This window comes from Microtus ochrogaster, unplaced genomic scaffold, assembly GCF_000317375.1.
Source record: "Microtus ochrogaster isolate Prairie Vole_2 unplaced genomic scaffold, MicOch1.0 UNK25, whole genome shotgun sequence".
In the NCBI taxonomy this organism is placed as follows: Eukaryota; Metazoa; Chordata; class Mammalia; order Rodentia; family Cricetidae; genus Microtus; species Microtus ochrogaster.
The window spans coordinates 801,273-817,416 of record NW_004949123.1 but is presented as its reverse complement, the minus strand read 5'-3'; the positions used below and the strand labels follow the sequence as shown (position 1 = coordinate 817,416).

General features: G+C 40.0%; 1 protein-coding gene across 2 annotated transcripts in view; it reads left to right on the top strand.

Annotated features, from left to right (window-relative positions):
• The window catches only part of Ahcyl1 (adenosylhomocysteinase like 1), a 35,397-nt gene that overhangs the window by 5,282 nt on the left and 13,971 nt on the right, over nt 1-16,144 (top strand). For both annotated transcript variants that reach the window (XM_005367849.2, XM_026789640.1), the window contains exon 2: nt 15,783-15,894. In XM_005367849.2, coding sequence (XP_005367906.1) covers nt 15,783-15,894 — 112 coding nt within the window. The remainder of the gene's footprint in view (nt 1-15,782; nt 15,895-16,144) is intronic.

Here is a 16,144-nt window from a genome sequence, read left to right as displayed (position 1 = left end):
GAGTTCAAGGCCAGCCTGGTCTACAAGAGCTAGTTCCGGGATGGGCACCAAAGCTACAGAGAAACCCTGTCTTGAAAAACCAAAAAAAAAAAAAAAAAGATGTTTGAAACTTTAATCTCTTTAGGCATGTTAAGACCATCTGTGGGTAGCTATGAATGTGGTACAACTTGTGGTTCTCAAGTATAATCTTTGAACAAGCATTGGCTAGCAAGGGATCCAGAAGGATTTTCCCCTCCTTCCCTCTTTCTTTCTTTCTTTCTTTCTTTCTTTCTTTCTTTCTTTCTTTCTTTCTTTCTTCCTTTCCTTCCTTCTTTCCTTCTTTCTTTCTTTCTTTCTTTCTTCCCTTCCCCTTCCTTCCTTCCTTCTTTCCTTCCTTCTTTCTTTTAATGATTTCGGGGTCTTTCCAAAGCAGAATCCTTGAATTGTATGAAACAGAAATACCTTTGAACTGTAATTTTGAGTTTTCCCACAGAAATGTGTCCCTTCGCTCCACAGCACCTACAGAACTAGGTGGGACACCCACACTTCTCTTGAGACTCAGACTAATTTGTTCTATCTGTGATCAGTTTCTGTAAAGATATAAGCTCAATGCTTTAATCTCAGGGTGCATGCAAATTACTGGTACTATCTAGTGGTGTATAGTAGGGCTTAATCATTTACTACCCAAAGCAGACACAAAGTTAAAAGGTGTAACAGACTACTAGTAATAGGTGGAATTTGGGATTCTAGAAGAGAGATTAGGAAAAGAACTTTCACAAAACCATGTTTGTGGAACTCTCCAGGTATACTCCTGTTTACTTGCCATGAATGTCTCAAACACCTGTTAACATGACTGTAATTTTGGGGGCTTTCTGGGTTGAATGTGTTCCTTCTATCAGCTCAAGCCAGTTTTCTTTTAAAGTGGACACCTTGTACTCACTTGTTAAGCTTAATCTATTGCTGTTTAATGCTGCTGTCTTGGACCTGCCTCAGGCTTAGTTCTTTACAACCTGAAGGATGATGGCTTAGTAAAGCATGCTCTGTTACTTGCTTTTCTCTTTTCCTGTACCTGCAAGGCTACAGAGGTGTAGGCGTTGAGATCTCAACAAGCCTGTGGTTCTCAGTGCCAAGGAGAATGTTCTTGTGCTAATCCATAGTGATGCACTGTGTTTGTGAGCTAGATAGGAAATGGTGGAGTAAAGAAACTGGAGGGCTGGAGGAGATTACAGGAACTTCCATTGACTTTGACCTGAATGAAGTTGTTCATACTATATTTTGGGCAGTGACAAGATTTATAAAGTTCTGTTTTAAATAATTGGCTCTAACTCTTCTAGTACCTACTAATTGCACTGTAGTGAACATTCAGGACACAGGTTTCCATAGGCATTATGGGAATTACTTTATTGTTACTCCCACAACTGGCTTGACTTCAAGTCCAAGCTTTTGGGCTGTGACCTGTTTTTCATATAGCCCTAAGAGCCCAAATATATATTTTGGAGGGGCAGAGATTTGGATCTCCCCCCACCCTAGCCATACCTAATCATCTCCATCTTTAGAAGGACCTAAGGAAAACTCATTTGGACTCAGTTGTTAACATTATCCTAAAGATGTAGAAAAGAAGTTTATTTTGTATTTTCAAAATGGAAACCCTCATCTATGTTTCTAAGTCGAGAAGAGGTAACTACATACAGAATGTATAGATGGCAGAGAATTGAAACCAATCTCACTTTGGTCCGACTGAGGAAATGAGATTGTTCTTAACCTTGTGAGCCTTAATCTTTGAAAAATTTCATGAACTCATAATTTCTGTCCTTAGGAAAGTTCAGAGGAGCACAGAAACATGTTTGCTTCTAGAGGTTTTAATAGGGCTGCCTGGAACTTGCTCATGTTATTCATAGATGCTACTTTAAATAGTCAGGCTTCTCCTCATAGTTACTTCCTTTCTTTACAGGTCGAGAATCTGCTTGCTTTTTTTTTTTAAAGGTTTCTAACTTGTACTTTGTTCTTATGGTTTAGAATCAAGCTGAGGCTGGTGGTATTGTTACCCTCCTCTTTGGGAGGCCTCTCACCTTCTCAAGGGACTCATTGCCTTGAGAGTGTAACTCAGAAACTTACACACAGAAGCCAACATTTCAGCAACTTTGGGAGGGAACAGTCTCAGCCCTACTACTCTTCATAAGAGACCGTGCTTTTCAAACTGTGTTTAAGTCTGAGCTGATGAAATCTGATTTCTTTACATAGAGCTTTTTAAGGTCAAGGACCATGCCTTACACGTAGTGTCTGAATGTTTATTGAATCAAATACTGGGAAGGGATTGTCCCCAGGAGAGAGTTGGCTCATGTGGCACCTGACTTGCTTTCCCTGTCTTCTGGCCAGAGCTATTTCCTACTAACTTAACCTCCCTTATGAATGGATAAGGCTGCAACTAGGGACAGCAGGGAGAACCTAATTAGAATTCCCACTCACTTAGCAAAGCTCTTTTTTTTTTTAATTTTTTATTGAGAAAAAGAAAAAGAAGTTTCCCCCTCCCCCCAGCCTCCCATTTCCCTCCCCCTCCAGCAAAGCTCTTTCTAATGCCACAAATGGAAGGTCAGAGAGGAAAAAGAGAATACAGAGTACATGGCCTCCTCATTTATTAGCTCGTAGCGTGGAAACATAGCCTTAGATTTGAAATTGTTACCACTTTCAGTCTTTAGCACTGGGGACCCTCTACTCGAAGTCGAGACTGATGTCCTGGATTTGAGGGGCAGGGACTTTGGTCTAGGGAGTTGCAAGTTTGAAGAATAAGGAAGAGTTGAACAGTAACAGTCGGATTTGGAGTGTTTGTTAGGGCTCTGAAAGTATTAACAGCCTTGCTGGCAATGCTGAGCAAATTTCCCAACTTTCTTACTCTACAAAGCTGGCTGTTCATGATGCTGAACCAAAGGTGAACTTGACACCCAAAAGCCTGATGTACACTTGTCTTTGAAACACACCTTTAGAATTACAGTCTTCTGGGAATGGGGCCAGTGCTGTCCTAATCATGAGCTCTGATTCTGGTTGGCATTAAATTTTGTGACATTTCTGTAAAGCATGTGACTTTGGCAAGATTTGGTGGAGAGGGAGTCTTTCAGAATTCCGTTTTGGAAGATGAAATAAGTGCTTTGTAGAGATGGCAGATATGTGCGGTTGCTCTGGTAACAGATTCAGTTTCCTGTCACTGTCCAGGTGGTTCCAGCTTTTAATTCAGTACTTGAGTTTTTAGTGCCAGCATCAGTACCAGACTTCTTAGCAAGCAAGACAGGAAGATTTCCAATGTTGGCTTGTTATGAAGAGAGTGACCCAGCTGGCTTCTCATGCTGGACTTGATGAATTGTGAATCTTAATTACACTGATCAATACAGTGGCCTTGGTAACAGCCTTGTAGCTGCTGTAGAATCTGTTTGCTTCTAGGTTGTAACAGAAAGAGTCTAAGTTGGTTGGGGACATGATGTTCTCACTGTAATAAGCTGTAGGCTAAGTCCAAGGAAAAACAAATCCTGGAGGGACTGACCTCACTACACCCCTTCTCCAGTATTTCCCAGGAGGAAGCATTACTCTGGAGGTGGTTTCTGTTCTTATTTGCCAGTTGAGAGAAAATGTAAGTGGGGTAAAGGAAACTTCCAGATTATAAAGGATAGATGGAGAGCACCTGTGTTGACAAGTCCCCTGTCTGCTGGTTTGTAATTGGGAATGGATGATTGAAGAAATTAATCTCAGCCCTTGAGTTATCCTATTTGGAGAATATGGAGCTCATAATTTTGCACATTCCTTTCTGATTCCATAGAGCGGGGATTAGCTGAGTACTGGTCATGATTGGAATGAGAACATATTGCCAGTTTTTACTAAACTTAAACTAAACCATATTTAAAAATCAAAAACAAAACAAAAAAGTCTCTGTCTTGTTTAGATAGACTGTCATGTTCACCTAACCTCTTAAGGATTCATCAGATGCACTGTTTGTACTGACAAGTAAGTATAGTTAGTGTTTAAAGTAGCTTCTCCAACCTGGCAGTGGTGGTGCACACCTTTAATCTCAGCACTCAGGAGACAGAGGCAGGCAGAACTCTGTGAGTTCGAGGCCAGCCTGGGCTACACAAAGAAACCCTGTCTCAAAAAGAAACAAAAAAATAACTTACTGCTGCTGTTCTCACATTCAGAGTAAGTCTGGAGCAGAAGTTAAGGAGCCTGTCCAAGTTACATCTGTGCTAGACACAACTACAGATATGTCCTGTAGAGTTTAGATTCCCCTAAGACTATTATTTAAGTCATTTAAATCCACTATAGGCTCCCTTAACCTTTGGAGTTTAGAGCACTCTTAGAACTGTGTACATATTCTAGGCAAAAAAAAAAAAAAATACAGTAAGTTAAACAATTTGTATGCAGGAAATTTGTCAACCTAAAGCCTACCCAAGGACCCAGGCCAAGCACCTGGAATGATTGCTTATCTAGAATTAAGGATGTGTTAGAGTCAAAGGAAGCCCTGAGCTGTGTTCTTTGGACTTTATCTCCTAAAGGTCTTCATGAAAGCAGGAAGATGATTTAAAAAGAGTGCTGGAGGGTATCTATAGAAAAAACAGGGAACACCAGGCTTCTCTAAGCCAGTACCTTTTCTTCAGTCTAAATTACTTTGGAAATCCTAAGATAATTCTAACATTTTTTTACATACTCTTACCCCTAGTTTCTAGTTGGTCAAGTCAGAATATGAGAGTTTAAACTTTCTAGTTTATATTATGAATTCCTAGACTGAAAATAATAGTATTTTAAAGATTTTGAGAAACATTTTGGTGAAATTCTGACTTAAGAAAAGCACAGAAAGGAATAGTTGATTATTGAGGAGTTAGGGAAATAACTAAAGAAAGATCAGAAGCATGTGCCAGGGAGATAGTTGATTAAACCGCGAGCCATGTTACCAGCCAAAGCCATTGGGAATAGGGCTCTGGCCTTTGGCCTGAAAGAATGGCCAGGGCTGCCTCAGGATAAGTGCTGCAGGAACAGTGGTGGCTGGAACTCTGTAGGAAGACGTGTCTAGTTGAGGCTGGAGCTTTTCCTGCTTTTTCTTTGGAAGAGAAGAAATGTCCTTTACTTGAGGGGTTTTTATAGGATTCTTTTTCTTTATGGTCTTGAGAAATTTCCACACCCAAACTCAAAGACTACCGAATAAAGGGGGTATTATCAGGGTGTTCCAAGCTAACTTTGTGTATAGACTCAGGTCCCATTAACAGAGTCTCTTCTCTCCCCAGAGAAGTCAGGAGGCTCTACCCGGTACCAGTTCTAACTGCTTTCCTGTGGGAGGAAAAAAGGAAGCCTGCTGTTAACATAAGGATATGTCGTGGTTTGCTTAGTGACGCATTAAAGCTGAGGAGATAGAATTGTACACCAGTTGTCTTTCCTTACTGGCTGGAGTGGTGGCTGAGCTCATGAGCATTCGTTCTGTGTTCTCCCAGAGGACAGAAATTCCATTCCTAGTGCCTAAGTCAGGCAGCCCACAACTGCCAGTACCTCCAGCTCTAAGGGATCCAAGGCTCGCATCTGTTCATATACACAAAAATAAAAATAAGTCTTTGTTTTGAATGACCGAAGGATCTTTAAGCCTCAATTTCTGGGGTCTTAAAAATCTATTTTATAAAGCTGCGGGGGGTGGTACACGCCTTTAATCCCAGCACTCGGGAGGCAGAAGCAGGCGGATCTCTGAGTTTGAAGCCAACTTGAAAAACAACAACAACAAAAACATATTTTACAATTCTATTCAACTTGTATTAATATGTAGTTAAAACTAATACTCGATTTTATTTTTCTTCATCAACATTTTCAGCTTTTTGAAGGTATAATTAGCAAAATTATATTCAGTATAATGTGATACTTTGTTATTTGTACACATTGTCAAGAGATTACTCTGATCAAGTCAGTTTACATAACTATTTCCTCAGTTACCTTTTGTGAAACTTTCCAGAACACTGCCTCCAGGAAGTACTCCTTGAACTGTGAGTGAGACCCCATAGGGGGTCGAACGACCCTTTCACAGGGGTTGAAAGACCATCAGAAAACACAGATAATGAATTACAACTCATAGCAGTAGCAAAAGTACAGTTATGAAGTAGCAACAAAATTATTTTATGGAGCTGGGTGGTGGTGGCACATCCCTTTAATCCCAGCACTAGGGAGGCAGGCTGATCTCTGTGAGTTTGAGGCCAGCATGGTCTACAAGAGCTAGTTCCAGGACAGGCTCCAAAGCTACAGAGAAACTCTGTCTCAAAAAAAAAAAAACCATATGTATATATATATATATATGGTTGGGGGCCACCACAACATGAGGAACTACAGCATTAAAGGGTCACAGCATTAGGAGGTTGAGAATCTCCCCAGAGCTCTGTTCATTTTAGACATCAGAATTGTACCTTTTAACCATTCCCTCAGCCCTTCTTCATATGAGTTTGACTTTTTAGGATCTACATATAAGATCATTTAGGTAAATATTTAACATGCCTAACATAGCTAGGGAACCAAAATTTATTATTCACATATGTTACTTAAAAGTAGATTATCTCAACAAAAGTAAAAGCCTTACAATAAGTTTTTAGATATAGTTCTGTAGCACTGTGATAGTAGGAAGTAAGAATTCGTTAGTGACAACATTTTTTATTTAACTTTACCCAGAGTGAATATAACATTTTTGTTTTTTTGAGACAGGGTCTCACTTTGTAGCTCTGGCTAGAATTTGATGTATAGTCTAAGCTGTCCTGAGACTCAAAGAGATCTGCCTGCCTTTGCTTCCCCAGTGCTGGGGTTAAAGGTCAGTGCCGCTATGCCCAGCAGTATAACTTTTATTTTGTAAAAATTTAACATTGCTAGATCTTTCAGGCACATTTTAAGATTGAAAGTGACTTGAACTGGGTGCTTTTCGGGTAACACACTGCAGATGTAAAAGAACCTTTTCAATTTCAGGACATATTCTCTTTGTTAAATGTTAATATTTAAGAGAAAAACCACTATCCTTAGCCAGCACTAGACAGTTTTGTTTTGTTTTGTTTTGTTTTTGTCTAACAGTCCTGGTTGTCCTGGAACTTGCTTTGTAGACCAGGCTGGCCATGAACTCAAGGATCCACCTTGCCTCTGCCTCCCAAGTGCCGGGAATATATAGGCGTGCGCCACCCCCACCCTCTGGATATTTTTTTAAAAAGTACATTTAAGGACTGGAGAGATGGCTCTGAGGTTAAGAGCACTGGCTGTTCTTCTAGAGGTCCTGAGTTCAATTCCCAGCAACCCCATGGTGGCTCACAACCATCTGTAATGAGATCTGGTGCCCTCTTCTGGCCTGCAGGCATACATGCAGACAGAACACTGTATACATAATAAATCTTCTTTAAAATACGTTTAAAATACACATCTGATGCATATTTTAAAGTATTATACCTCCTCCTGAAAATACTCAGTGAGTTTCTCAGGTGAATCCCCTTCCTATACACATACAAATCAGTAGTCAGTTTTAACAATACCAAATTGGAATCCTCCCTGTACAAAGATAGGTGGTTGTGATATAGATAGGATATTAATTAGAAAGTAGTCAGCACTGGATTGCCCATGCGCTGTCCTTCACTCCTAACAGGGAATCAGAGGAGCCTTTCTGCTTGCACGGAGCTTAAGCCCTGCTGCTCCGCACAGTAGCATCTTAACAGTAGGGCATTAGCCACTTAGAACATCATCCAAAAGTTTTGTCTCTGTCCTTTCATTTATTTCACAATGTAGGTTCTGAATACCTGTTCACCTTCCCCAGAGCTCACAACTGTTTTGGTGTTATTCTCCACAAGCCTTCCTGCAACTTGAGTAGACTAGCCCCTAAAACAGCAGGAGGTGCTTTCCCTACCCAGTTCCAAAAGCAGGGAAGTGCTTCTGAGCTTGTGGCCTGTTGGGGATTTTTGTTTTGTTTGTATACGTGTGAGTGAGTGTTCATGTAGAGGTCGAAGGACAGCATGCAGGAACTGGTTCTGTGCACCATGTTTGTCCAGGATTAAACTCTGCTCTCTCAGTTTTGGTGACTGAATATATCCTGGAGTGATAGGTAAACAACTCCAGAGAAGCCACAACTGACAATCCTTCCCAGCTTTCACGATTCTTGGAGCCCCAGAAGGTGGTAGTTTCATACTAAGATTTTTATGTAAACTTGAAGGATGGAAACTAAAATCAGCCAAAGCTGATTTGTAGGGGTTTCATTATATCCTTTCAACTTAAAAACATAACCTGAATACAGTATGGATTGTGAGAGGTGTCATTGGCTCCTTTAGAAATAATTGCTGTTGCTACGTAGTTACTGTTTAACATAGGATCCTGGAAGTCAGTGAGCTTATAGGAAGCAACTAACGGATGGCAGCTTAAAAGGGTTGTAGATCCTGCCTTGTTAGCCCAGGGTTCAAAACACCAGTTCTTTCTTACTTGACTGCCACATGTTGGTAGCTGCTCATAGTTCTGCCACTCATACACTACTTGGCAAAGACTTTCCCTTTCGTTCTACCCAGTTAGACATAGTCTAGCCTTCCCAAATGCTGAGCTGACTCACAGTGTGATTCATGTACTCACAGAACAAATACATGGATTTAAAATGTAACTGGCTTTTAAACCTCATATAAACTGTACTTCTAGACCAAGGAAGGAAAATTTTCTTTTAGATATTGCCTTGTTAGGTTATGGCATCACCAAATGGTGCCAGAGAATTAATTGTTTGCTTCATATTAAATTTTCTTCCCATAGACATTTGTGTGAAGTGTACAGATAGGCCTGTTTGTAAACAATTGACAAGTTTTCTTCTTTACAAAAAAAAAAAAGAACATCTCCACATAACCTTGCTGTAGAATATGCCAGTTTAAGTTATGGGTACCCTTAGAATGAAGATCAACATAGAAAAAAAGGTTAAACATAGTAAGCTGACTTGGTCTGTCCTAGGCTAGCCTGAAACTTGTGATCCTCCTGCGTTAGCTGGGATCACAGATGTATGCTGCCAAAACTCTCCTCTGACCTGATTTTTAGTACATGCTCTTTGAATCTAAATAAAGTGACTTCTATGGTTGGGGGCCAAAAGTGCAGGATATTTCAGATTGATAGCTTTGAAAATGCAAGAGAAGAAAAATGCAAATGTAAATATGTATTTGCTGGAAGAAAGTTAACATAAAAACATACAGAAGCCACTGATAATAGCGTGGATAGAAATGAGACTCTGGATACATACATGTGCTAAGTTTGTTTATGTCTGTTTTATACGCCAATAAGATTAAATAGAAGAGGAAAGAATTGAAACATTATGAATCTTTAGGAACACAAGTGAGCCCAACTAAAACAGCAGACCTAAGCTAATGTGTAATTGGTTGTGCAGGCTCCCAGCAAACAGTACTTAAACTGTACATCCTTTATGAAATGTACTGTAAGGACAAAAAGAACTTCAAGGAAATCTCTGTGCCTTTGTGTTAATGTTTATGTGCACTGTGGCACAAGTGTAGTAGTCATTGGATAGCCACAGGTTTTGGTCCTCATTTTCCACCGTGCTTGAGACAATGGTATTTGTTCACTGCTGCATGGCCTGTGAGCTTCCCCTACCCCTTACTCACATAGAGGTGAGAAGAATGAGCTCCCTAATAATCCACTATGCTCTACAGCATGTGAGTACCCCACCCCCACGTGTACCTCTTACACAACAGAAGTAAATAAAATGTTTTTAAATTTGAAGACTTACTATTAATATTCTTTTGGATGTTTTTTGTTGTTGTTTGGGTTTTTTGTTTTGTTTTTTTTGAGACAAGGTCTCACTATTGTAGCTCTGGCTATTCTGGAACTCACTATGTAGACCAGGCTGAAATGCACAGGATCCATCTGCCTCAGTCTCCCAAGTGCTGAAATTAAAGATGTGTGTCACTACACCCGGCTTATTATTCTTAAGTTTTGTAATGACATTGACATTTGGTAGGAAAGTGTCTTTATTCTTTATTCTTGAATGAATTCCAAAGAAATTCCAAAAAAACTGGAATTTTTAATGTTTGTAAGGTTTTTTTGTTTGTTTTGACTTCAGTATATGAAAATTTGCATGTGTGTGTATATGTATGGATGTATATACCACATGAAAAATTTAAAGATCCATTCTAGGTCAAAGGTATTAAAATATTTATTATACTGTTTGTTTGACCTTTTTTTCTGAGTTAAAACTGGTAAGAAATTTGGAGAAATAAGTAAAAGATACAGCAGTGGTGCTGGGAGAGGTGAGTAAACAGAGCCTAAGCAATAGGTATGCTCTAAGAACCCAGGGTTCTTCAGTCACCTGTTCTAATTTTTCCTTAATGAAATGCCAGCAGTTGCGGGTGAGGAGAGGGTAGGCTAGCATGATATAAGGGTAAGGCAATTAGGCATTAGCAGATTAAGTAGAGAAGGGAACTTGGTTTTTTACATTACATAATGTGTTTTACATTGTGTTGTAAATTGTTGGTTCTTTTAGAAGATTAGGAAGCCTGTCCCTGTGCTACTTAACATGTACAAAAAAAATCAACTTGCTAATTTTACCTCTAGTCCTTGGTTGATTGCAGCCCTAGGGAGATAGTCAAGGCCAGTGAAGAGTTGTCTCTTGAAGAAAAGGGGTAGTGGCCGATGGTGAAACCACTTGTGCTATGGGAATTTTTCCAGCGTTGTCTCTTATGATTTCAGTGACTTGGCTGTATAGCCTTGATATTGCCTCCTTCTTCCTCACCCCAACCAGCCTTGATGGCATCACATTGAGTTCCTTGAAGGGGATATTTTGTCTGGCTGTGGAATTGGATTCTAGTAGCGTGTGTTACTGGTGACTGCTGAGACCCCGAAGGGTAAGTGGAAGATGTGTGTTGTGATTAGTCAGCCTGCCCACCCATCCCTTCCTAGAAACTCAGACCCCATCTGGAAAGACTGAGAGCTTAAATTTGAGACAGAAGGAAGACAGGGAATGGCCAAAAACCTGCTGAGTCTCAGAAAACTGATTTCTGCACTAGGAAATGAAAGAAGAGGCTGTCTGTATCCCAAAGGTGATGTCTTTTAGATCCTTATTCTCTGGTGGATGTGTTTGAGGACAGGGTATTGGAAAGAAAAGATCCTTCATAAGGAAACCACTTTTATCTAATTGAGGTAGACTTGGGTATTTTCTTGTTTCACAATATTGATGTTCATTGTTGTTGCTTCTAAAATGGGAATCAGACTGATCTCTGCTTAGAGTCAAGAAAAGGTACTGCTTCTGTCTGGGCTGACTATCATGACTTTTTTTTTCTTTGAGAAGGGAGTGCTGGAAGTAGATTAGAATTAGCAGGAAGACATGTGGAAAAGGGATTAGAAAAGGTGTAGGAGTTTTAGAACGTGTTTTAATGCACATCTTAGTAATTACCTTGTTAAATTTTCTAGTTTCTGATAGTCTGTTTGACTCAGTGCTGTTACCTAAGAAAAATGTTACTCATAACTTCAAAAGCAGCAAAATTCTGTGCACAATATGCCAGGGAAGGCAATGGGATAGAATGTATATATTTTTAAATGTCTCAGAACCAGAAAAGGATATTGACCTCTGAAGTCATCTCAGTATTAAGAAAGACTGGTCCTTCCATGTACATCTCAGGTATGTAACAAGTAGACTTCAGTCTTTGTGTGTTACAGTAGCCAGCATGTCCTAGAGGAGGAGTGAAAGTTCCTGACAAAGCCGTCTCCTCATTACATGGGCAGCCAGAGCCAGACACAGATTTTAGCAGCCCTTGTTTCTTACGTAGATCTCTCCTTGGGTGACATGGGTATTTAGTGACAAGTGAGTATGTTGACTAAAAGAATATAATGCACAGGGCCTGGAGAGATAGCTCAGAGGTTAAGAGCACTGCCTGCTCTTCCAGGGGTCCTGAGTTCAATTCCCAACAACCACATGGTGGATCACAACCATCTGTAATGGGGTCTGATGCCTTCTTCTGGCCTGCAGACATACACACAGACAGAATATTGTATACATAATAAATAATTAAATAAATAAATATTTAAAAAAAAGAAAAGAATGCACAATATATATTGTCCTGATAGTTGTCACTTAGCCAGAGGGTTATAGTAGGGTTCTGGTAGCTTTAAATTTCTTCTACTTCAGCAGAGAGAAGGAAAAATGGAATAAGTTATGGTAAGGAGAAAGGGTAACTGAGCTATGCTTATGAGTATGTAGGCCATACATTTTCAAAATTAAATTCAACTTCTGATGGTAAAAATTATTAAGATCAGTTAAACAATTACAGTTATTTTTTTCTTGAGGTTTATAACTTTTGGGGTTGCCTGTGTTCCCTTTGTCTTGGGTAAATTCTCTACCATTCTCGTAGCTTACTGTCACCACACCCACCTCTACATGAATATTTAAAGTAGCTGTTCCTAAATGAGCCTCAGTACTAGACAGAAGTCAGACAACCATCATATCAACCATCATAAGTAATGCTTTAAAATAGTACACTGTACTGACGTAATGTTTAATTGGGTTTAAGACATAGCAAGTAGACATCTGTATCTGGATGTGTTATTTGGAGACTGGGTCTGTCTAGCCTAGCATTTCTCAGATGTGCGGTTAGCATAAGAGGGGACTCTGCTCGCACTTTCTCTGTTTTTCCTTCTTCCCTTCCTATGCTGACTATTGCATGTTTGATTTGGTGTTTCTTAAAGCTTTAGATTTGAAAAAAAAAATAATAATACAGACAGGCAGTGGTAGTGCACCTTTAATCCCAGCGCTTGGGAGGCAGAGGCAGGTGGATCTGTGTGAGTTCAAGGCCAGCCTGGTCTACAAGAGCTGGTTCCAGGACAGGATCCAAAGCCACAGAGAAACCCTGTCTTGAAAAGCAAAAAAAAAAAAAAAAAGAAGAAGAAGAAGAAGAAGAGATACAAACCACACTTTTGCAGTTGTCTTTGTTTTATCTTTTATCCAAAATACCATATTTTTTTCACTTAAATACACTGAATCTAGCCCAAACAGAAAGCTGCTATTAGATCTGATTTTGCTAGAAACTATGACATCCAGAAATTGTTTTTGGCACCAGTATCCTTATTTACAGCATAAAGGTGAACAGCATGCAAGGATACTTTCCACTGAGAGGGAAACAGCTGATAGCTGGTAAGAACCTAAAGAGTTAGACTCCTGGATGAAACTGGCAGAGCCACAGCATTCTTTAGAGCTGCTGTGAAACAGTCTCTGCAGCTTGTAGTTCAGAGGGCATGCGTCTGCACGATGCTGGGTACCTTATGGACAGCTGTCCACACTACTTCAAATGTGGACCATATCCATTATTTGAGAGGTGGCATGTTAGGAGCACTGTTTGCCACAGTCTAATATTTTTAGATGGGAAAGATCTTGCTAAGCTTTAGGCTGCTGATAAGCTTTATTAATAATAAATACAAGGAGAGATTATGCCTATTAATTCAGTTCTTAGGTTGCTGAAGAAATATTTCTAGCTTTCTACAACTGCTTCTCTTTATTTTTTTTATCTAAAAATCTGCAAGTGTTACTGAAGTTTCCTCCCCCACCTCACCACCATGTGGGTGGTATCTGGAAACCTGCCCAGAACCTTTTGAAAAAAAGATGAACAGGAGAGAGAATCTTAACAGCCTGGAGCAGAGAGCACTTCCGAACAGGCTGCCCATGCCAGCAACAGGGAGACTGCTGGAGGAAGTGCTGCCTCTGGAATCTGTTAAGACCACTGATGGGCTCTTGGCGGTACTTTTTTCAGAGTAACTGCCTATTAGGTTGAAATTCATTACTTGGTCAACTTTCCTTGACTTGCATCTTGCTGACTGGAGAAGTCATATGAACATGTAATTGAAAATTCTACTTAGAAGGCAAATGCTGACTTGTGGCCATCTCAATGAGTAGAGGGTTTACTTTTTTGTTTGTTTTTCTTCTTGAAAAGCAGTTGTACATTTGATATTTAAGGTTTTTAAAATTAAGGTTTTAACACAAAAGTAAGAAATGTCTTGGGCTGCATGAAGATACTTGTTAACCATATTCTGGTATAATATCTGTGGCTCAGCTTGATTTGTGATTGTCGTTTATCTTTTTTTTAATTTTTATTATGTATACAATATTCTGTCTGTGTGTACGCCTGAAGGCCAGAAGAGTGCACCACACCGCATTACAGATGGTTGTGAGCCACCATGTGGTTGCTGGGAATTAAACTCAGGACCTTTGGAAGAGCAGGCAATGCTCTTAACCGCTGAGCCATCTCTCCAGCCCCCTGTCGTTTATCTTAAAAGCTTAATTTGATATTACACAAGAAAGGTGTTTTAATGATTCACTCATTTTGCAGATGTTTATTAAATGCCTTCCTGCATGTTTGCCTTGCTTCTGGATGTATTGCTCTTTAAACCTTCAGTGTCTGTTTTTAGGGTTAACAAAACAGGCTGTGGACTCTCTCCCTTCCTTGTGTCAGAGTTGTCTAAAGAAAACACTTCCCCAGTTAGATATTGAACCAAGAGGAGTTCTAAACAAATACTCCCAGGTTTTTGTTTCTTGCCTGCTGTTTGATTCTGTTCTCTGCATTCGTTCTTGGTGGGAACCATGCTAGTTAGAAAGTTGAAAACACACACACCAAACAAAAAAAAAGAAAGTTGAAAACAACCCAGTGTCCCTTTGTTTGCTCCTTTGTGACTGTAGAGACCTACCAGTTCTGTTTTGTTTTTTTGTTTTGTTTTGTTTTTCATTTGATCATATTAACTGCTTGTGCCAAGGTCTCAGACCAAAGCTTGGTTCTTATACTGCAGTCTGGTACTACCCCAGCAAAAGATGGATGTTTCAGAAGAGGAAGTTGTGCAGCTGTAATCAATGTAGCTCTTAATCTTCTAAATTTATTATTTTGTGTATATGACTGTTTTGCATGTATGTGCACGAGGTGAGTTCAGTGCCTTCAGAGGCCAAAAGGGAGTGAAGTTGTTAGTTGTCATGTGGGTGCTGTGGATCAGAGGATGCCAGGTCCTCCAGAAGAGCAACCAGGGCTCTTACTACTGAGTCATGGATCTACTTCCTGGTTTGTTTATATTGTGTAGCAAAGATATGTTAAATTTTTTCTGGGTCTAGAAAACTCTGGCAATACTACATTGGCTTTATGGAATACAGATGCATAGCTGGACTGTGATATTAACACTGTAATATGTTTTGCCATTGCTAAGCATTCTATCCAAAAGCAAGGCCACTGCCAAATTCAGAAGAAGAATATGCTAGAAGAGACTTAGAGCAAAAAACAGATATGAGATTATATTTTTTTTTCTGATAGAATTGGGAGAAAGGGTAAAGAGTTTAGTGTTGAAGATTACATAAAAGGAAAGGAAGAAAATTTGGTAAAATTGTACAGTTACTAAAATAAATTGGCTTTCAGAATTACCCTCCTCCCCTGCCAATCCAAGTCTTACTGAAATGATTGGGAAGCAACCGTAGCTGGTCTTTAAAAGAGGGTCAGCAAGCTACCTTGTTGCCACCTCCTTCCTGATGAGAATTGCTGGCATAGTAGGAACTGCATGATAATGTTGACTTCGGGGGAAGTTTGTGTATGGCCTTGGAAAATGAAATACATTGGACCAACAAGATGACTCGGGGTAAAGATGCCTGCTACCGAGCTTGACCACTTAAGTTCCATCCCTAGGGCCCACATGCTGGAAGGAGAGAACTGACTCCCACAGTTTGTCCTCTGGCTCCAGGTGTGTGCTCATGTGCACATACACTCATGATAAATAAAACCCATAGTATTTCCTTGTACTAAGTTTCCAGCTTTTTATCTTTTTAACTCTTTTAGCAAATCCAGTTTGCTGATGACATGCAGGAGTTCACCAAATTCCCTACTAAGACTGGCCGGAGGTCTTTGTCCCGTTCCATCTCCCAGTCCTCCACAGACAGCTACAGTTCAGGTAGGTGTGAACTTCATGTCCTCTCTGTCTCCCCTGATCACTGCCTAGTGCTCTTCACTTGTCTAGACTGAAAATCCGTCCCAGCAAGACTTGTAGCGAAGATGCTTTTGTTGAGACTCTCTTTCCCAGGCTGTTTCTGTGTGGTCTGTGAGCATTGCCCATTGGTGGTATTGGGAAGTCGCTATGTCTACTTTACTAAGGGTAGAATCAGGAGTATTTTGGCTTTCAGAACTGGCATTTAAAAAGAAAT